Genomic DNA, 21,514 nt, shown 5'->3' with positions numbered 1-21,514 from the left:
ACTACTGAAATGTTGTGACACACAACCCCAAAGGGTACCATGATTTGTGGTATGGCACCAAAAGCTGTACGTATATTTACAAGGGCTAATAAGTCAATATTCAGGGGTATCCAAGAGCTATTTCCCCTTCTAAAAATGTAACCTGTAGAGACAGTTGCTTATGGCTGATAATTATTCTTGATTTTTCCAATTTGCTCATTTCTAAAGGTAAATATGTTTTTTTTTCTCTCTCTCTCCATAATTCCAAAGTTTTGTTAGAAATGTTATGTTTCTTATTTGAAGAATGTACCCTTCAGCCTTTATTTTTTTAGTGATTCCATACTAGGTCAAAGACTTCTTTTTATTTCAGGTTTTGGCCGGCGAGATGTAGTAGAGTACTTGCTTCAGAGTGGTGCTAATGTACATGCCCGAGATGATGGAGGACTCATTCCACTTCATAACGCTTGCTCATTTGGTCATGCTGAAGTTGTCAATCTTCTCCTGCGCCATGGTGCAGATCCTAACGCAAGAGACAATTGGAATTATACTCCTCTTCATGAAGCTGCCATCAAGGGCAAAATTGATGTCTGCATAGGTAACACTTTGATATTCTTTTTCCAGTGACTTCTACATAAAAAGTTCGAGAACCTGTCAAATTGACATTCTTGATTTAAAGTACTTTCAAATATAATCAGATATTTTCTTTGTTCGTTAAATATGTTGAATTTTGTGGGTGTTGCAAAAGAATCCTATTATTTTGCTTATGTTTGTGGGAAGTTGGCTGAGGAATTAAGAGCCAAGGTGGCGCAGTGGTTAAATGCAGTACTGCAGGCTACTGCTAGATCAGCAGTTCAGCGGTTCAAATCTGACCGGCTCAAGGTTGACTCAGCCTTCCATCCTTCCGAGGTGGGTAAAATGAGGACCCAGATTGTTGGGGGCAATATGCTGACTCTATGTAAACCGCTTAGAGAGGGCTGAAAGGCCTATGAAGCAGTATATAAGTCTACTGCTATTGCTATTGCTATAATTAGCAATATGATAAACATTAAGAATGGTTTAGGAGTTTATCCTTTAGTGTGTGCCTGGAAGTATAATTAACAGCCTAACATCACCTTATTACTTGATCCATCAATATTTTGGAGCAAACTACTATACTAATTGGAATTTGTCCTGATATGATTTTTAGTCCTAGGCTCAGAGATGCAGTTTCCGTAATTTTTTTTTGCCAGAGGGAAGAGACTGATAGAGATGCAAGATAAACATTTTCTGTTCCAGCTGGGGGAAAGAGAGAGAGAGAGAAAGATAAACATACAGATAGCAGCAAAGGAAAAGAAATGTTTCCATTATAGATAGCACTGAAAATGTGGTATAAGATACTTATTCCTGAAAGATGTTTTCCAGGCTTGTTCTGCTCCTTTATTATCTTTTTCCTTGGTTCTTACTTAGTCCTGCCACATAGAAATATGAAAATATTCTTAGACTATTTTACAAATGTTAATTTTTGTCAATTAGTAATTAGTTGCTAGATTGTATTGAGTATTCAATTTTATTGCTTTAGATACTAAAGTATTATGGATTAGAGTATTTTCATGTTACTTTTTTGAGTGCCTTTAGGTAGAAAAATAGCATCAACATTTATGGTAATAAAAGTATATGGGAATTTATATCTTCATTTCTGTAAAGTAGATATATTTCAAATACATGCTACTACAATTTATCTTCATTAATACTGGTAATATAATTATCAATCTCAACATAAGAGATTAACCTCACCATTTAAGAAGGCTTGTAGAAGAAATAGGTGTTTTTGCTACAGTTTTTGCTTAATTGAATGTCTGGTTATCTGGCACATGAGTAACTGCACTTAAATTAGGCACAAGAAATAAATTAATTTCTGCGTATTTCCTTGGAACATTTTTATGTCCATTTCCTTGGAAATTTAGCAGAGTAGCATCTGAATTGGTCAGCTGTTTTTTTAAAACAACATGTAACATGGCTATCTGGAATCTGAAGATCAGGAACTTGAATATTTAAGGGAATTTTACCAATGTGGCTTATAGAGACTTTCTTAATTTTTGAAAACAACGTTAAGTAAAGACAGTTGTTCAGCTTGGCCAAACAAATGTACATGCAGATGATTTGAATATTTGAAGAGAAGCTGTTTAGCATAAAGATGAATTAAAGAAGCAGCTTGGGATATTAATGTAGCCTGACTGCATTGAATATGTTTGTGTTCAGATATATCCCATTAGATAAATTAATCACAATAGGCCATTGATTGGACTGAGAGATAAGAGCTGATGCTCCTCCTTGGGAACATTGAACCTGAAGATAAATGTGAATCTATATATCTCTGTTCCTAGTCTACCTTAACAACTGCACTGCACTCACTCTGATAGATACAACTCAAAAACTATTAGGAAGATTCATTGTTGGTTTTGAGATATAGCATGCCTGCTAGAAGGCTAAGCATTCCACTACAGGATTTTAAATATACTCCTCCTCCTTTTAGTATTGTTGCAGCATGGTGCTGATCCGAGTATTCGTAATACTGATGGAAGAACAGCACTTGACTTAGCAGATCCATCAGCAAAAGCAGTGCTTACAGGTGGGTGGAATTTTCCATAGTCCATTTCTTCTGGTAATTTTTTTTTCTTAGCTTGATGGAATTTGAGGATGGTATAGATAGTTACTTGTTGTGACTCAGCAGAAGTTTGCTGTGAGTTGAGTCGGGATGCAGGAATAACAATGCAGCTGGGGCTCATTAGTGTGCTCTTCTGGAGATAAAAGGACTGATGGTGCCACGCCCTGGTTGCAGAAGTCAACGTTTTGTGAGAGGCACTTGGATAAGTGATTTGCTTTCTGTAACCCTGATTCGAAGAGACACTTGGAGAAGTGATTTGCTTTCTTTCTGTAAACCTGGTGTTGCTGTAAGAGCTCTTTGTTTTTGCATTCTGCTGCGTAACTTTTTTTGACAGAGACTTTATTTATGTTTATTTTTGGGCTAGCAGCCAGCGTGAGCCAGGACTGATAAAGTTATTTCCTTTTAAGTCTGTCTGACTGTCGTCTGTGAACGAGCGAAGAAGGGGGGTCAGAACAGTTATTAATATTATTTATTAAATTTATTTATTAAAGAATAATGCTTCCATCATGATTCTGAACAAACATCAGTATCCACTTCAAAATAAAACAATACACATATCACATGTCTGGAAAAGTAATATAGAATTTTTCCCAAACTAGTCTTTCTCCCAAAGACTCTGCCACCCATACTAATCCGCAGCCTGAGGAAAGAGCAAACTTTTTAAAAAGTCCTGGGAAGAGCATATGAACCTATTTGGGGACTATCATTCCACAGGGCAGGTCTGCTTCCTGTGTCTGGAATCTAAAGAAAATATATGGGTTTTGGTATACCGTTTTGTTATTTAAAAATTGAGAATTTTTTAAATTCCAAATGAAAATGAACAGGGTGTAATTTGTTTATGTCCTGCCTTTATTATTTTTATAAATCACGCAAGGCAGTGAACATATCCAACACATCTTCCTTTGCTATTTTCCCCACAAGAATCCTGTTGGACTGAGAGAGAGTTACTAGCTTAAAGTCACCAGTTGGCTTTCATGGCTAAGGTGTGACTCACAGGCTTCCTCTTTGCCTTATATAGGTAGTCCTCGAACAATTCATTTAGTGACCATTCGAAATTACAACAACACTGAAAAAAGTGACATGACATTTTTCACACAACCATTGCAGCATCCCCATGGTCACATGATTAAAATTCAGATGCTTGGCAATTGACTCATGACAGTCGCAGTGTCATGAAATCATATGGATCTGCATGAAATTGCATTAAACAAGTCAGTTGTTTCATTACACTATTTCAGTTCTGTGCTGAAGCTGAAATGTGACTTGAGATGCCTTCACTGTTGCATATTTGAAAGGAACAAAAACTTATAATATTTTGGAATCCAATTTTTGTGTTGTTTAGAAATTTGGAACAACCTCTTATTCCCTATTAGGAGGGGCTCCTGGTGATAAAAAAATAAGTTATATACTAAATAATTCTGAGTGTTAGCTAAAACCCATCTTACATAAAAATTGGCTGTGAACATGATTTTTAATTTTTTCACACACTGTAGAAATTATAGTAAACAATCGTAACAAAAGTTTTATACACAGTCAGATAAACACAGGGTCTCCACGCAGACATAGCCTATGTGTACTAACAGCCACAAATTGTTTTATGCAATATAACATACTTAATAAAATGATATCAAGCAGGTCTTGACATCTTCAAGCAATCTTCAGTTTATTTTTTTTATTTATTTTATGTATTATTAAATTTATATAATGCTCATCTCCTTGATAAGGTGACTCTAATTTACTTGGAGCATGCGCTTAGTTGGATGTCCTTTGCCCAATCTTTCTTCGTTATCTCCACTCAGTGGTTCGCAGGGATGGAAGCTGTACTTGCTTTTTTATTAGCTGTGTACAGGCTGTGTCTCCATTGCAGGAGGATTTAAAAAATAACAAATCTATTTGCAGTATGTAAAACCATTCTAATATCCATGGAATAAAATACCCCTCTAGTACTATTTTGAAGTTAGAATATTGGGCCCATTCCTATTAGAAAGGAAAATAATTCTAAAAAAAATATGTACATGAATTAGAAAATCTTAAGATTGCTGTGTTAATTTTCAGGTGAATACAAGAAAGATGAACTATTGGAAAGTGCCAGGTAGGTGATGTTAAGAAAACAAAAATTATATTTTAGTTTTGCTGGAAAAATAACATTACATCCATTCCTTGCATTTATAATGCTCCCATGCGATCACCATTTGGACACTTCATATCTATCGTCCAACAAACATTAGGAGACTGAGGTTAATCTGGGAAGTCAGAGGAGGAATGGAGGTGTGGCCTCAAGATTTACCGTAGTCTCCAGGGCAAAAGGGCTGTGTTAATACTCATGTGTGACTCCTCCCATGCCTCACTTCGAAGACTGAATAGGGCATTGTATCGTGAGATTTTGAGTGCAAATCTCCTTCCATCAGCAAGGGCATTGAAGATGAAACGTGGCTGGGTCTTTCAGCAGGACAATGATCCCAAACACACCGCCCGGGCAACGAAGGAGTGGCTTCGTAAGAAGCATTTCAAGGTCCTGGAGTGGCCTAGCCAGTCTCCAGATCTCAACCCCATAGAAAACTTTTGGAGGGAGTTGAAAGTCCGTGTTGCCCAGCAATAGCCCCAAAACATCACTGCTCTAGAGGAGATCTGCATGGAGGAATGGGTCAACATACCAGCAACAGTGTGTGCCAATCTTGCAAAGACTTACAGAAAACGTTTGACCTCTGTCATTGCCAACAAAGGATATATAACAAAGTATTGAGATGAACTTTTGATATTGACCAAATACTTATTTTCCACCATAATTTGCCAAACAAATTCTTTCCAAATCAGACAATGTGATTGTCTGGATTTGTTTTCTCATTTTGTCTCTCATAGTTGAGGTCTATCTATGATGTCAATTACAGGCCTCTCTCATCTTTTTAAGTGGCCGAACTTGCACAATTGGTGGCTGACTAAATACTTTTTTGCCCCACTGCATTATACATTTATAGCACAGTTATCTTCGCCCATGTAAGAGAATGAATGAGAGGACTTGGAGGCGGAATGAAAAGAGGAATAAGCCTAGAATCTCCATGTAGCTACAAGCAAACTATGTCCCAACTCCCATTGAGTGCCACTGACCCTTATCTAACTCTCATCAGGTGCTGACTTAGTTGAGAAGATTTCCTGTGCATAGGCTGTTAGCAATATATGTGGACCTGATCTTTCACCCCTTACAGGCTATTTGGAAGCAATACCAATTCAGCTACATTTGTGTGCAGGTTAATATGTATACAATACGTATTTCACAATACTTTTCCGTTTGTGCCTTTGAGTCAGTATTGACTCCAGGCAACTATCTTGACAAATCTCTATGGTAATCATGGCAAGGTTTTTCAGAAGTAGCTTGCAGTTATCTTCTTCCTAGGTGTGAGAGAGAATGATTGGCTCATGGTCACCCAACTGGTTTTATGCCCAAGGCAGTACTCGAACTCAATCTCTCGGTTTCTCGCCTGATGCTTTAAGCACTATACCACGTGTTGTTGAAAAAGGAATAATTAAATCTTGGCAAATGGGCTTTAAGCATAATGAAACATGCAAAGCATAATAGGTAGAAAGCTAACTACACTTGTAAAAATCAAGCCTAAAGATACATATTTAATAATTAGACTTAATATAGTGATAGTTTGCTTTGCAGAGAGGAGTAAAATAAATAAATTACCTTATTACTAATCAGTTCGAGTTGAGTAAAATGAAAGTTTGCAGTTTACAAAATGTTCATGAATATTGATTTTCTTTTTAGGAGTGGAAATGAAGAAAAATTAATGGCTCTTCTAACACCATTAAATGTCAATTGCCATGCGAGTGATGGCAGAAAGGTATTTTCAAACATGTTTTTGAATTAGGAAATTAAGAAAATGACATTAAAGTTATATGATAATATTTCATGTGATGTAATCTTTAGCTTTGGGTTGTTTTCCTTATATTTTTACTTTAGTGTTTATAAGAAATAAAAGTTAAACAGAACTTTTCATAACTCAGGTAGCAATATGACTAAGAAAACTGAGTTTGTTCAAGTAATATAATTACCATAACATAAAATGCTACCAAGCTAAGCATGAAATATATTTGTGCTTGCAGGAAGAATAAATGTAAATTGGTTGCCTTCTAGGTTCATGTTGGTAGTATCTTTGAGAGCTGAAGTATTTCCTTACATCCAGTTTCTTTTTACATTCATCCTGAACCACTTCTTTAAGTGCATTTCACAGTTCCTCTGGTCCCCTTAACAATGAGATTCAAGGCTTCTTGGTGTTTTCCTTGAAAAAGGTGGTTACATTCTGAAAATCATTGTGGAAAATTGGTTATCTTTCTTCTTTAGTTTAAATTGGAACTTGCTCAAGAGAAGTTCACATTCTGTTCAGTAGTTAGCACACCTGGTCGTGTTTTTTGGTGTTATCACCAAGCTTTTCCACCTCCCTTTTACAAAAATGTAGTCAGTTATTTTTATATATTCCATCTGGCAATGCCTGTATATACAACCATTGCTTTAAGAGCCGAGGTGGCGCAGTGGGTAGAGTGCAGTACTGCAGGCCACTTCAGCTGACTGCTATCTGCAGTTCGGCGGTTCAAATCTCACCGGCTCAAGGTTGACTCAGCCTTCCATCCTTCCGAGGTGGGTGAAATGAGGACCCAGACTGTGGGGGCGATATGCTGACTCTGTAAACCGCTTAGAGAGGGCTGAAAGCCCTATGAAGCGGTATATAAGTCTAACTGCTATTGCTATAACTGCTATTGCTTTGGTTGTTGGAAGACAGTGTTAGCTATGAAGGAATAATTGGGAGGCAGAAACTGATTTCTCTTTCATTTTGGTTTCCTGAGTGAGAGTTCCCCAACCTTTCTGCCTATGCGGACTGGCGGAAGGAGGAGAGGGAATGGTTCTGCATGAGCACATGTGCACAGCTCCATTTGCACGAGTGGCATGCATATGCTTGCCTGCTGCTCGTACTGATGGGGATGCGCACATGCGTACACCCATTGTTTCCACAACCCAGTTGCAAACCCCTCACAGCCTAGAGGTTGTAGACCCTGGTCCTAAGTGATATAACTCAACTACATTATCCTATTTAATATTTTCAACTTTACGTTCTAGTAGTAGTAAATCCTGTTTGTATACTTTGTTGATTTCAAGTTGATCATGAACTCATCAGTCACTTCATCTACATCAGTAGTATCATAAATTTGGATGGTGATCATATTAATACAATTGCACTGTAGACAAGTACTATTCTTGCTCTACCCTTCCTAACTATAAAAACAATGGATGTTCCTTCTGTGTTTTTCATGTCCTGAACAGTATGATCCTTTGAATGAAAGTGTCCAATCCTAGTCCACTTCAAGATACCTAAGATAATCAATTTGCAGCTTTTACATTTTTCATTCTGTTGAGTTTGCTCATGTTCATACTTCTTACATTCCATGTTCCCACTGTCTTTGCAGCTTCAGATTTTCTTTTCCTGAATGGCAACATCAGCAGCTAGATATCCTGATTCTAGATAGTCTAGCCACATTATAAATACCATTAGTTCTCTGAAAGATCCTGGGCTCTTTCTCAGTGGCACGTTGAGTGCCATTCAACCGGGGACTCATCATACAACACAGTATCATCAATCGTTCGATACTTTTCGGTCCATTTCTGGTTTAAAAAAACCCCAAATGTAGTTACCATTTCCTTCTGCCAGTATGAATTAATGCCTTTGGTATTGTCCATAAAATGAACATCTGCCTCCAGATGTTTATCATCATCACTGAGAGCATATGCACCAAAGACACATTTCTTGTGTGTCCAGTCATACTTGGCCAATAAAGTATTCTATTCTTGTTGGCTAATTTGCTTTAGTTAGCAACTAGGATGACCTTCACGCCTTGGGGTGATCCTGCTGGGGATATATAGTATTGAGAACACTCCAGGTGTTGTTTGCTCATCCCTCCCAGGAACTCCCCTTCACCCACCAAGATGAGCCAGAAGACCAGGACTTGAGGAAAGGAGAGGAACTTTTAACAGATTATTCTTTTTTTAAAAAAAAAAAATTAAAAGCTGTTTTCTAAGTTATATTTGTTTGTTATATCTAAGTTTATCCAATCTTTTCTTTCTAGTCAACTCCATTACATTTAGCTTCTGGCTATAACCGTGTTAAAATAGTGCAGCTATTATTACAACACGGAGCAGATGTTCATGCCAAGGATAAAGGGTGAGTGTCTTAAGAAGATGATGTGTTAGAGATTTTTGATTAATATACAGCTTTATGTTTTCCTACGTATTACCTGAAAAGAAAATAGATCCACATTTCAGACAAAAGACAAAAAAAAGTTGCACTATCCATTCCCCCTTCATTTATCAACTGTCTTATCAAATATGTCAACCATGTACACTATCTATAGTATTTTTCCTACCTAATCAGCAATGATTACCAATTCCTTCTAAAACCAATCTTATTGGAGCTTATTTTCCCCAAGAAATAGGTATTTGTGACAAGTGTTTGTGTGCACTTCTATATATGGATATGCAATGGCCAGAGGCTGCATTCCAACTAATGTTAATAGGATTAATAACTGTTTAAAATTAATGCATATAAAGCAGTACAATTGACGCTATACCTAGAGAAAGAATTCATAGATTTCTCTGCTAGAGATGGAGCTGATTTGCCCATAGGAGGCGCAGTGGTTAGAAAGCAATATTTGAGGCTTAACACATTATTGCTCACTACCAGGAATTCAATTCTGACTGGTTCAAGGTTGACTCAGTCCTTCCATCATTCCAAGGTGGGTAAAATGAGGAGCCAGATTTTTGGGAGGCAACATGCTGACTCTGTAAACTGCTTAGAAAGGTCTATAAAGCACTCTGAAGTGGTATATAAGTGCTATTCCTATTGTTTTTTGTAGTATCTGGATAATCTTAGAGAGCAGCCCCATGTACAGTGCGTTACCATTCAACTGTTAGGTGACTGGCATATAAGTCCCATTCTAGGAACATCTGCAAATTCACATATTAGATTGATATATACAAAGATCCTGCAGACTATTAACATCAAATAGCTATTGGCAATTGTAGTAAGAGTGGAGAAATGACATAATTTCCCCAGCCTTCCCTTATCCCCAACACTTATTTATGTTTGGCCAAACTTGCTCTTTATCTTCCTTCATTAATATTATGGGCATCTCTTCTGCCACTTCATTTCCTGGAGTTTCTTTCTAAACCAGGGTGCCTGTTCAGATCAGCACACAAGTAGACCATAAAGTCAATGTGGCCAAGGTCTCCATTATCTACCCATTTTATAATTAACATCTTGGATGAACTATCAGATTCTCAAGGAAAAAAACCTCAAGTTTTCTATGGAACTTGGTAATGTCTTTAAGTCTTTGGAGGCAGGGTGATGATCTTGGAGGCCCTATGTCCCTGTGAGGCAAGGTGACAACTGAACTGGGAGGTAATCAGGCCGTGATTTGTCCACAACAATGGGTTGATGGTAAAGTCCTCTAAAGCTAGATCGCATCGCAACTGCACCAAGCTAATAACCAGATCCAAAGTGCAACCACTATTCTATATATCAGGCATTTCCTATTTATTATCTTTGGTTCAGTAGCATCTTCCTCAATTATCCCTCCAGTTAAACACCCTGTTAATAGTTTTTTATACGAAATATAATGTCACATTAATGTCACTATGTGCCAGTTAACACTGTTGATAAAAGTCTTCTAAATTTTATCTGGTTTTCTATTTTGTCAGATAGACATTTGGGTTTTCTCTTTATTACTGTAATGATAAATGATTTTTAGCAATTGTTTGTCTACACTTTTCAGGGATCTGGTGCCTCTTCACAATGCCTGTTCTTATGGGCACTATGAAGTAACAGAACTTCTAGTAAAGGTTAGTACATAATAATGTGCAACTGCTATGAACAGATTTCCTTATGTTTTACACCCTTGCAAATAATTTGATAAATGGAGAAGTGCTGTCAGTGTTTGTTCATGAGCCGAGGTGGTGCAGTTGTTAAATGCAGCACTGCAGGATACTTCAGCTGACTGCAGTTTGGCTGTTCAAATCTCACCGGCTCAGGGTTGACTCAGCCTTCCATCCTTCCGAGGTGGGTAAAATGAGGACCCGGATTGTTGTTGGGGGCAATATGCTGACTCTGTAAACCGCTTAGAGAGGGCTGAAAGCCCTATCAAGCGGTATATAAGTCTAATTGCTATTGCTATTGATTAGATTGATACCCTGTCTTTTGTTCAAGAGGTCAAACCAACATAACTAGCCTTATATCCACCCATTAGTCCCACAATAATAACCTTGTTAGGTAGTTTGTTTTGAGATTGGTTGGTCCAGAGTTACCCTGTAAACTTCCATGTGCCAGACTAGACATGCTGGTGTGTCATGCAGTGTCTTATCATAGACTTCATAGAAGAAACATCCAACGTGATAGCTAGAAAACTCTGTTTTTTCACTTATTAGCTTTCCAATGGAATTGTTTTTTTCCAGGAGAAAATTATACCTGATTCTCTTTCCTCTCCTAGCATGGAGCCTGTGTAAATGCAATGGATTTATGGCAGTTCACCCCTCTTCACGAAGCAGCTTCTAAGAACAGAGTGGAAGTGTGTTCCCTCTTGCTGAGTTACGGTGCTGATCCGACACTCTTAAACTGCCATAATAAAAGTACAATTGATTTGGCCCCTACACCTCAGTTGAAAGAGCGGTTGGCATGTGAGTACAGAGAAAATAAACTGAATGGAGATTATTACCTTTTTTTCAGCTTCCTATATGGATCCATTCAACGGCTGATCTTGATGATCATCCACTGTTTGTAATTGATTGCTGTTTCTATCATTCTGAACATGCGTGATATTTGAGGCTTAAATGCCATAAACCTTTCTTTTTCCCGTAGATGAATTCAAAGGCCATTCGTTACTACAGGCCGCAAGGGAATCGGATGTGAATCGTGTAAAAAAGCATCTCTCTCTTGAAATTGTTAATTTCAGGCATCCTCAGACTCATGAAACTCCTTTGGTAATTCATTAATCATACCTTTTCAATGAAAGTTGTCTTGTTACCGGTAGTCCTTGATTTACGATCATTCATTTAGCAATTGCTCAAAGCTATGATGGCACTGAAAGACTTACGACTTGCCTTCAAAGTTAACAGCTTTACGCCACTCCCTAATGTCATGTGATTTCAGTTTGAGTGCTTTGCAATTGACTCCCATTTACAACTAGTTGCAGTCTGTTGTGATCACATAATCATGATTTGTGACCTTTGCAGCCCGCAAAGCCAACGGGGGAAGCCAGAATCGCTTAATAACCACATGATTTGCTTAATGATGTCATGGTGATTTGTTTAATGACACTAGCAAAAATGGTCATAATATCAGATCTGGTCATGTGATAATTCATTTAATGACTGCATCTCTTAGGTCCCAGTTGTGGTCATAAGTCGAGGACTACATTTCTGGCCAAATCGAGCAGATGATGAATCTTTCTCTACTGGAAAGAATTAAGATAATTTAGTTTTACAATCTCGGCATAGGGCATTGGTTGTACATACTTTTATTAGACATTTTTTATCATTTCTGCTTTATATAGATTATTTTCATGCACCTTTTATTGTAGTCACCAGTTTTCAGCAATGCAACTATGTAGAGTAATTACCATTTTAAAATGATTTGGAAGTAAGGCTTTGGAGTGTAGTGCCCTTCCTTAAAAGGAGCTTGTAGTTTTTCAAGCTTTCACGCCATTTTTTTTTTAAAGATGCAGCTTCCTAAATGAGTTGATTCAGTAAAATTGTATGTTTTGAAGCAGCTGCAGCTTTTCTTTTTCAGGTTCACTTGAATGCTGAAAAAGAGGGTCAACCTTTGATTAGGAAAGAGGTCCTGTGCTCACCCCACTTCTGAATAATGTTAAAAATATGCTCGGCCCTCGTTTCACTGGTTGTTAATAATTAGCTAGCAAATAACATCATCTCATCCTTTTAATAGCACTGTGCTGCTGCATCTCCGTATCCTAAGCGGAAGCAAGTCTGCGAGTTACTTCTAAGAAGAGGAGCCAACATCAATGAAAAGACAAAAGAGTGAGCTGCTTTCTAATTTTCCCTTTTTATCTTATTCATCCATGGATATGGTCGGAACAACGCACGCCGAACAGGTTTTCTCCCTTTCATTTTATCCTCACAACTACCCTGTGAGATAAGATGTGAGAGCGAGTGACTTAATTCAAAGAAAATCAGTGACTTGGCATCACTTCTTCCAATATGGTTTTCTGTCTCTCAGCCCTTTCCACGTTTTTGGGGATTGTGGATGGATTTGAATTTTGGAAAATGCCACTACATGAGTGTTCGTGGGGAGCTGTAAAATACAGGTTATAGGATGGAGGCCACCACTAAATGTCTTAGTGGCAGCCCTTGAAGAGCATTCGGAGACTTCAACTCGTCCAGAATGCAGCCGCGCGAGCGATTGTGGGTGTACCTCGATACACCCACGTTACACCTATCCTCCGCGAGCTGCACTGGCTTCCGATCGGTCTCCGGATACACTTCAAGGCGCTAGTTATTACTTATAAAGCCCTTCATGGTATTGGACCTGGGTACTTGAGAGACCGCCTGCTGCCAATTACCTCCCAAAGACCCATTAGATCCCACAGGGTTGGCCTCCTCCGGGTTCCATCTACTAGCCAATGCCATCTGGCTACGACCCAGAGGAGGGCCTTCTCTGTGGCGGCTCCGGCCCTTTGGAACGAACTCCCCGCAGAAATTCGGACCCTCACCTCTCTCAAGGCCTTCCGAAAAGCCGTTAAAACCTGGCTGTGTCAGCAGGCCTGGGGTTGATGAGCTCCCTTCCCCTCTCGACTTGCGTGGTTGTTGGCTATTTTAAATGCTTGTCTTGTACTTGTGTGTTCCCTTTCCCATTCGAGTTGTTCGCCGCCCTGAGTCCCGCAGGGAATAGGGCGGCATATAAATAAAACAAATCTCAATCTCTTACTACAGTGAAATACTATTTCTTGAAAAGTGCTCTTCGAATTCACAATTTACTACACTATATAAATATTTATTTCACAGAAAACCAAATACATTTATCTTCATTGCCTGTAAATAACTTTTTAGAACTAATTTTAATTTTAAAATTTAGAATTATCCCCAATTACTTACCCTTTCCCTCAGATTAATGTCTGTGAATGTTGTTTTTTCTTTGGTATATACAGGCACATAGATATATGGTTTCTTTTATTGTTACAGTTACATGCTGCCTTTTCTCTAGGAATTCAAGGCAGCTTATATGGGATCTATATTTTATTCTCACAGCTTGGATTGGGAGTGAGTGTTTGTCTTAAAATTATCCAGTGAGCTTCTGTGATCAACATCTTAATTACTGAACCTTGTTACTCTTCACTTGCTCTTACCTTTTCTGCTACCCCTTAGATCCTACTTGCAACCCAGACTTATATTACAGCATCTTCCCATTCCTTCCAGTGAGAGAGGAAGGTGTATCTAAAAATGGATAGCTTCCCACTGTCTAATCCTCTTCTTTCAACTAAAGGTCTGGGCCTTTACTATATAAGTTTGGAGCGCCTTAGAGAGACAGAGCAAGAAACCTGGATTCAGTTTGCTATTGAGTTGCCAAAAATATTTGAGATGTGCAAGGAAGTATTGGCTGCCAAAGGAGTGTCAAAGAATGCCAACAGGCATTGTGTTTATTTTAACTCCCATCACATCTGTACTAATTCTCAGCATTCTGAAAACTCATTCAGCAAGAACAAAAGGGAAATAAATTATGACTTTTTGTTTTGTTTTTATAAAGCTTCCTGACACCTCTTCATGTGGCATCAGAAAAAGCCCACAATGATGTTATTGAAGTAGTTGTGAAGCATGAAGCAAAGGTACGAATCATTTTTAGCATAAATCAAGTCATATTTTGGGGCAGAATGAAAAGAATGCCATGTTCGTTTATAAATGTGTATAATTAATCTTTGAGAAAGGTGCTTAACAATATTTAAATGATATTTTGGGGATTTGATAGCCAGTCATTCCTGTAGGAACCGTCAGATGGTGGTAGGAACAGCAATTTTGGATATTAATATAGTCAGCAGAGATGTGCAAAACATTTCATTGAATATCCTCAGAATGTCTGTTCCAGACTTTGAGACAAAAGTTATAATAGATTATTTCAAGGTTGTACTACGTGCAGTACATATGAAATGTACTGTTTTGAGGTCAGAGAAGATACTATGACTTTGGAGAGGCTGTTCAACCTTAAAATACTTGCTGCCTTTTGGTATTCTTGTTTTTTTTTTTTAATAGACAGTTCTCTATTGTTCCATTATGAATTGCTCTAAAGAACCAGATACCATACTCCGTGCTTCCTGCTTTGTTAAGATTCTCTGATAATTTTTAGGTCAATGCTTTGGATAATCTTGGCCAGACATCTTTGCATAGAGCAGCGCACTGTGGCCACTTACAGACATGCCGGTTGTTGTTGAGTTGTGGCTGTGATCCCTCCATTATATCACTGCAGGGTTTCACAGCCTCTCAGATGGGAAATGAAAGCATTCAGCAGTTGCTACAAGGTAATGTATCATTTTTGTTTGTGTTAAGTTTTTTTTTTTTTTTTTTTTTTTTGCATTTTAACAAAGGCCAATTAGGAATCCTCACTGAATTCCCTTGAACTAGTAGTTTCCTGAAAAATGATCCGAAGAGGTTTCAGAGAAATGAACGAACGAAGAGTTAATTCATGATGGCCTCACAGATAACTAACAGAATGAACATGCCTGGTTTTTGTATGGAGAAAAGTTGATCATGTTTCTGTTCTGTATGTGATGGAAGACCAAAATACCCATTCAATCTTTTCAGTTGTTCCAGCTGGGCATTTAATAGCTAATTTGGACTGATAAATGTGAATCTGTTTGACTTTGGCATTTATGATTACTAATAGCAATAGTAATAGCAGTTAGACTTGTATACCTCTTCATAGGGCTTTCAGCCCTCTCTAAGTGATTTACAGAGTCAGCATATCGCCCCCACAGTCTGGGTCCTCATTTTACCCACCTCGGAAGGATGGAAGGCTGAGTCAACCTTGAGCTGGTGAGATTAGAACCGCTGAACTGCAGATAGCAGTCAGCTGAAGCAGCCTGCAGTACTGCACCCTAACCACTGCACCACCCCGGCTCTTAGATAGATAGATAGATAGATAGATAGATAGATAGATAGATAGATAGATAGATAGATAGATAGATAGATAGATAGATAGATAGATAGATAGATAGATAGATGATGGATGGATGGATGGATGGATGGATGATAGATAGACAGACAGACAGACAGACAGACAGATAGATAGATAGATAGCAGTAGCAGTTAGACTTATATACCGCTTCATAGGGCTTTCAGCCCTCTCTAAGCGGTTTACAGAGTCAGCATATCGCCCCCACAGTCTGGGTCCTCATTTCACCCACCTCGGAAGGATGGAAGGCTGAGTCAACCTTTGAGCCGGTGAGATTTGAACTGCCGAACTGCAGCTAACAGTCAGCTGAAGTGGCCTGCAGTATTGCACTCTAACCACTGCGTCACCTCGGCTGTGTGTAGTCTTTGAAAATGGAGCCATTTGCCTCAGATTGCATTTAAATTGGCCTTTCTCTATACTAAATGATAATATTAATAGCACCTTTTTTGATTTTGTACTTTGGTACATGTAATACTTGATAAGTTCTTCTTCTACAGAAGGTGTTCCTTTGGGCAATTCAGAAGGTGATCGACAGTTATTGGAAGCAGCAAAGGCAGGAGATGTAGACACAGTAAAGGTAAAGACAATTTGATTGTTGCAGAAAAAAGTTAACATCTAACAAGAAAAGCAAATCAGTTTGGGTTGTCCTCAAATCTTTGGAGATAGAAAAACTGAAAATCCAATTCCACTGCACCTTAACTAGTTTGAAACAATCTCAGATTTAAAACAACGAACTTATAGGCCGAACTACAGACTTCTATCTTCATTGCTCCCTCAGTAATTGGCCAATTCAGCTGCTTTGGAAAAATGCATTTTTTTTAAAAAAAGGGACCTAAAATGACCCCAAAGTTTAAAGTTCAAAGTTTAATAAATTTATATGCCGCCCAATTCCGAAGGACACTGGGCGTCTTACGTAAAATAATTCTAAAAAGAGTACGAAAAAATTTAAAATAGAGAGAAGACAAATTAAAAAGACACATCATACACTCAATCTTAGTGGGGCTGGACCTCGTTCATGAGGTCAACAGCCCCAGGCCTGCCGGAACAGCCAGGTCTTAGTAGACTTCAGAAGGGGTCATTTGCATTACTGGGACAATTGTAATTTTCCAGTTAGGGCTTTGCTTATTCAAATATGGACTTGGCTGTCAGAAAAAGTCGCCAAGACTTCACTGTATCGTCTTAGAAATATATGTAACCATGCTGATGAGAATGGTCAGTGTGATAAAGATATATGATAAACCTTGTACATTGGTGATAATGACAATAGACTGAAACTCTAAAAAAAAAATCTTTTAAAAATCATATGCTTGGCCTGCATAAGAATCATTTTTGTACTCCTGTGAGTTAAGGTTTAATGTGGCTTTGTACTCAAAATTTGAAAGTTTTTAGACCCCAAATGTTTTTTTTTTTAAATCATTTTGAAAGTGTTTCGTTATGAAATGTTTTGAACTTGAAATGCTTCCAGCATGATTGAATATCCTGTTTCAGTCTCAAAACTCTTCTTGTTCAGAGCAGTTCATATTTAAAGAGTATGCATACCGCTTTCTAGTACACTTGAGGTCCAGTTTACACTGTTATAATGAATCACTAAATAACTAAGCTAACTGAGCAGTTCTTTCCCAGTATATTCTCACAATAAAAGGTTAAACTGAGGCTGCTTCTCATTTACTTTCTCTACTCTATATACTCCCTTCGTGCTCTCTAAAAAAAACTTTCAGGAGAGTTGGGAGATTTTCTTGAGGAAGGGGACCTTTGGAACTGGGAAGAAGATAAATAACCAAAATAAGCTCCCTCAATTATTTAGTGGCACCCCAGGATTTTAGTTAGCTTTTTGGTTTCTATCTAGTGTTCCAGAATGGCTTTTGTGCTTGTCTGTGTTCCTGGAATGTGATAACAACAACACTTGGAGCAGAGGGATGTCTTTTTAAAGTATAAGCATTAAATCGTTCAATGTTCCAGATTGGACTTTTAAGATAGTATTGATGGTATCAAGAAATATAAAGCAGGGGGATTGAAGACTTGGTGCTGTAATGTCTATGCTGCTTCAATCTAAGTAATTCCGTGTGAATTAAAAAAAATTCAGTGCCAGCAAAAGAATCAACATTTTACTTTTAAAAACAAGGAATACATGATGAGTAGAATACATCTGTAGTGCTTACATCTTGCTCGAACATTGTGCATCTCATGCATTCCTTCATCCTTCAGAGGATCATGGAAGGAGCCAATCCTGCCTCTGAGGCCCAGTTATTCTGCAAGAGGGGAGCTCCCGCATGGACATCCGTGTCCAAGTCTCCTGACAGGGAATTTTCATTATGTCCTTCCTATTTGGTGGGAGATTCTGCCATTAATGTTCACCTCAATTTTTGCATTCCACAGAAATTATGCACAACGCACAGTGTGAATTGCCGAGATATTGAAGGGCGCCAGTCCACACCGCTTCACTTTGCGGCAGGATACAATCGAGTGTCTGTAGTTGAATACCTTTTGCAGCATGGGGCTGATGTCCACGCGAAAGATAAAGGGTAAAAATTCGATCCCATATTTGATTTGAAAATGCTTACTTTTCTTCTCTTTGTTTGTTTATTTGTTTCCAGGGATGGCAAGCCTTAAAGGTCTATATTCTTAGATAACTTGTATTACAAATCTTACGCATAAATCTTTGTGCAGTTAAGGCTTCATCTCTCTGCATATAACTTTTTTGTCTATATATGACAAAGTTATGAGTGAGGTTAATCAGTTATTTATTTATTTGCTGCCCATCTCATATGCAACGACTCTCAGTGGTTCCTTGTGATGCACATTGTGGCTGGAAAATTTATAAAGTGATACAAATGCATTGTAATGCAGGTGTCGGGTATCTGTGCAAAGAGGAGTGGGGAATCCCCTTTCTTACGCCACTTATTTGGGTTCTGTCATGATACATGATATCTATTATATTGCCCTTTAATACCCACTTCAAATATGTTATGATAACTGCTTGAACAGTTGACATGTATGCTGTATTTCTAATGTGACTGACCATCCTGAAAAATGTAAGGGGCTGCCCCATGTCAGCCCAGCTTACCCAGTGCGAAGAGGCAACATCAGGCCAGTGTGACATCAGCCCGGTCTATCCAATGCAAAGAGGGGAACATGCCAGCAGTTTGGGGAGTGGCTTTAAGCTGGCCATGCCCACTCAGTGCCCCCCCCCCCTCCAGGTCAACTGCAGCCTTCAACCAAATTGAGTTTGACACCCCTGACCTAGTCAGTATACTATTATTTAAAACTTCAGATTAATATTTTTTCTTGAAGATTACTATGCCTTCTTTTTAGAGTGTTGAAAATATTAGTTTAAACTGAAGTTTTCTGCTTTCCTTCAAACATTTCAGCGGCCTGGTTCCTTTGCACAATGCTTGTTCTTATGGACACTATGAAGTGGCAGAACTTCTTGTTAAACATGGTGCAGTTGTGAATGTGGCCGATTTGTGGAAATTCACTCCTTTGCATGAAGCTGCAGCAAAAGGAAAATATGAAATTTGTAAACTACTGTTACAGGTAAGTCTCTTGAAATGCATGTTTTATGAAAAGTTCATCCCATGACATCTAGTTGAGTGTGTGTGTGTGTGTGTATGTGTGTAAAATTCAAATTAATTTATAATGTTTCACACGAATAGAGGAAATGATCTAAGCTGTGCAGGTTGTGGCAGAAATGCTAGAAGGTTCAAGGTTCATTTTATTTATATGCCGCCCTATTCCCGGCGGGACTCAGGGCGGCGCACAAACCCAAGGGAGGGGAAGGGAAACACAAAGAACTACAACAAAAAAGTACAAGGGAATTTAAAACAACCAACAGCCACACGATTCGAGAGGGGAAGGGAACTCATCGGCCCCAGGCCTACCGACACAGCCAGGTTTTAACGGCTTTTCGGAAGGCCTGGAGAGAGGTGAGGGTCCGAATCTCTGCGGGGAGTTCGTTCCAAAGGGCCGGAGCCGCCACAGAGAAGGCCCTCCCCCGGGTAGTAGCCAGATGACATTGGCCAGTAGACGGAACCCGGAGGAGGCCTAATCTGTGTGATCTAATGGTCTTTGGGAGGCAATTGGCAGCAGAAGGAAAGGGTGAGTTGTACATTATAATGGAATTATTATTTTTTTCTTCAATTTGTTACCAAATTAGCATGGTGCTGACCCTACGAAGAAAAACCGAGATGGAAACACCCCGTTAGACCTTGTTAAAGATGGCGATACAGATATTCAAGATCTCCTTAGAGGGGATGCAGCTTTGCTTGATGCTGCGAAGAAGGGATGTTTGGCTAGGGTGAAAAAACTGTGTTCCCCTGATAATGTTAACTGCCGTGATACCCAAGGCCGGCATTCTACTCCACTCCATTTAGCAGGTAAGTTCTCTAAAAAATGTAGCTATGTTGCTGTATCACAATCCTCATATGGAAAAGCACTTGAGTAGGATTCTGGGGTAGAACATCAAGTGTATTGGTTATTATAAAGGGCTGAGCAAAATAAGTGTGTTAATAGCAATAATGGTTGTTATTGATTGTCAAAGCCGTACTTCAGGCTTTTAATTTTGAAAAATGTCCCTAGAGATATACGAAGCTTACCTTAAAGAGTCATATATGTGGATAATATAGTGTATTCCAGCATCTGTCTACTCTGAAAAGCTTCAGGTTTCTAGGATCTTAGATCTTGGTTTTTCCTTACTGGTGAGGTAAAGGGAAATTTTAATGCAAAAAACATGTATCCTGCCATTGTGCTTTGCCCCATATGGCTGCCTGCATTTGGAAAAAAAAGTAGCTGTGGTTTAATGTTCAGAAAGCAGGAAAATAAGTGGGTGATGCTTTTTATTGTAATTGCTTAGTTGGATACAGAATGCTTTATTAAAAGTGTTTGTTCTTCCTCCTTCCTAGCTGGTTACAACAATTTGGAAGTTGCTGAGTACTTATTACAGCACGGCGCTGATGTCAATGCACAGGACAAAGGAGGTTTAATTCCTTTACATAACGCAGCATCCTATGGGGTAAGAAGCTTGATCTTTCATTGTAAACGTTTTAAAATTATACCTCGGCTTTAAAGGAGCCAGCGTGGGTCTCTTAAACCTTTCTGGCACTGCGGCTTCAAGGCCTTTTCCCAGAATTTTTGTATTTGCATATATGGATAGAAATCTGTTCTGTCGTGATTGCTACAAAAACAGAGCAATAACAACAATGTGTCCCATCAGTAAATTTCTGAAAGATTCCCCCAAAAATCCTTCATGTTTTTATTATCGTTGTTCTTTTCCTCCTTCAGTTTAGAATAGTTTATCCTATGGGAGGTCTCTACTTAAAGTAATGATTTTGCGTGAAAATATAGAGTTTTGTTTTGTTTCCATTTTGTGCTTCTGGGAATCAAACTGTGAGTTTGCTAACAGGATGAAGGAAATATGCCAATGAAAGCTCATCTATGAGCACAAATTACGTTTGGTTTGTTTTCAGTGGGATGATCCCTAGTCAAAATCGCAGCAATTCAGTTCTTTTTGCATAGTACCGTATATACTCAATTCAGTTCTTTTTGCATAGTACCGTATATACTCGAGTATAGGCCGACCCGAATATAAGCCGAGGCACCTAATTTTACCACAAAAAACTGGAAAAGTTATTGACTCGAGTATAAGCCTAGGGTGGGAAATGCAGCAGCTACCGAT

General features: G+C 38.6%; 1 protein-coding gene across 2 annotated transcripts in view; it reads left to right on the top strand.

Moving 5' to 3' along the window:
• Positions 1 to 21,514, top strand: part of TNKS2 (tankyrase 2) — a 41,786-nt gene that overhangs the window by 2,673 nt on the left and 17,599 nt on the right. For both annotated transcript variants that reach the window (XM_087702249.1, XM_087702248.1), the window contains exons 2-17: positions 350 to 574; positions 2,492 to 2,587; positions 4,679 to 4,715; positions 6,390 to 6,465; positions 8,741 to 8,835; positions 10,445 to 10,511; positions 11,156 to 11,342; positions 11,524 to 11,645; positions 12,610 to 12,701; positions 14,425 to 14,503; positions 15,019 to 15,190; positions 16,341 to 16,420; positions 18,220 to 18,365; positions 19,212 to 19,377; positions 19,997 to 20,216; positions 20,742 to 20,851. In XM_087702249.1, coding sequence (XP_087558375.1) covers positions 350 to 574; positions 2,492 to 2,587; positions 4,679 to 4,715; positions 6,390 to 6,465; positions 8,741 to 8,835; positions 10,445 to 10,511; positions 11,156 to 11,342; positions 11,524 to 11,645; positions 12,610 to 12,701; positions 14,425 to 14,503; positions 15,019 to 15,190; positions 16,341 to 16,420; positions 18,220 to 18,365; positions 19,212 to 19,377; positions 19,997 to 20,216; positions 20,742 to 20,851 — 1,970 coding nt within the window. The remainder of the gene's footprint in view (positions 1 to 349; positions 575 to 2,491; positions 2,588 to 4,678; positions 4,716 to 6,389; positions 6,466 to 8,740; positions 8,836 to 10,444; positions 10,512 to 11,155; positions 11,343 to 11,523; positions 11,646 to 12,609; positions 12,702 to 14,424; positions 14,504 to 15,018; positions 15,191 to 16,340; positions 16,421 to 18,219; positions 18,366 to 19,211; positions 19,378 to 19,996; positions 20,217 to 20,741; positions 20,852 to 21,514) is intronic.

This window comes from Thamnophis sirtalis, unplaced genomic scaffold (genome assembly GCF_051295495.1).
Source record: "Thamnophis sirtalis isolate CommonGarterSnake01/CBP01778 unplaced genomic scaffold, rThaSir2_p1.2 scaffold_15, whole genome shotgun sequence".
Classification (NCBI taxonomy): Eukaryota; Metazoa; Chordata; class Lepidosauria; order Squamata; family Natricidae; genus Thamnophis; species Thamnophis sirtalis.
Note: the sequence above shows the minus strand (reverse complement) of the source record. Positions and strands in the feature narration are given on the sequence as shown.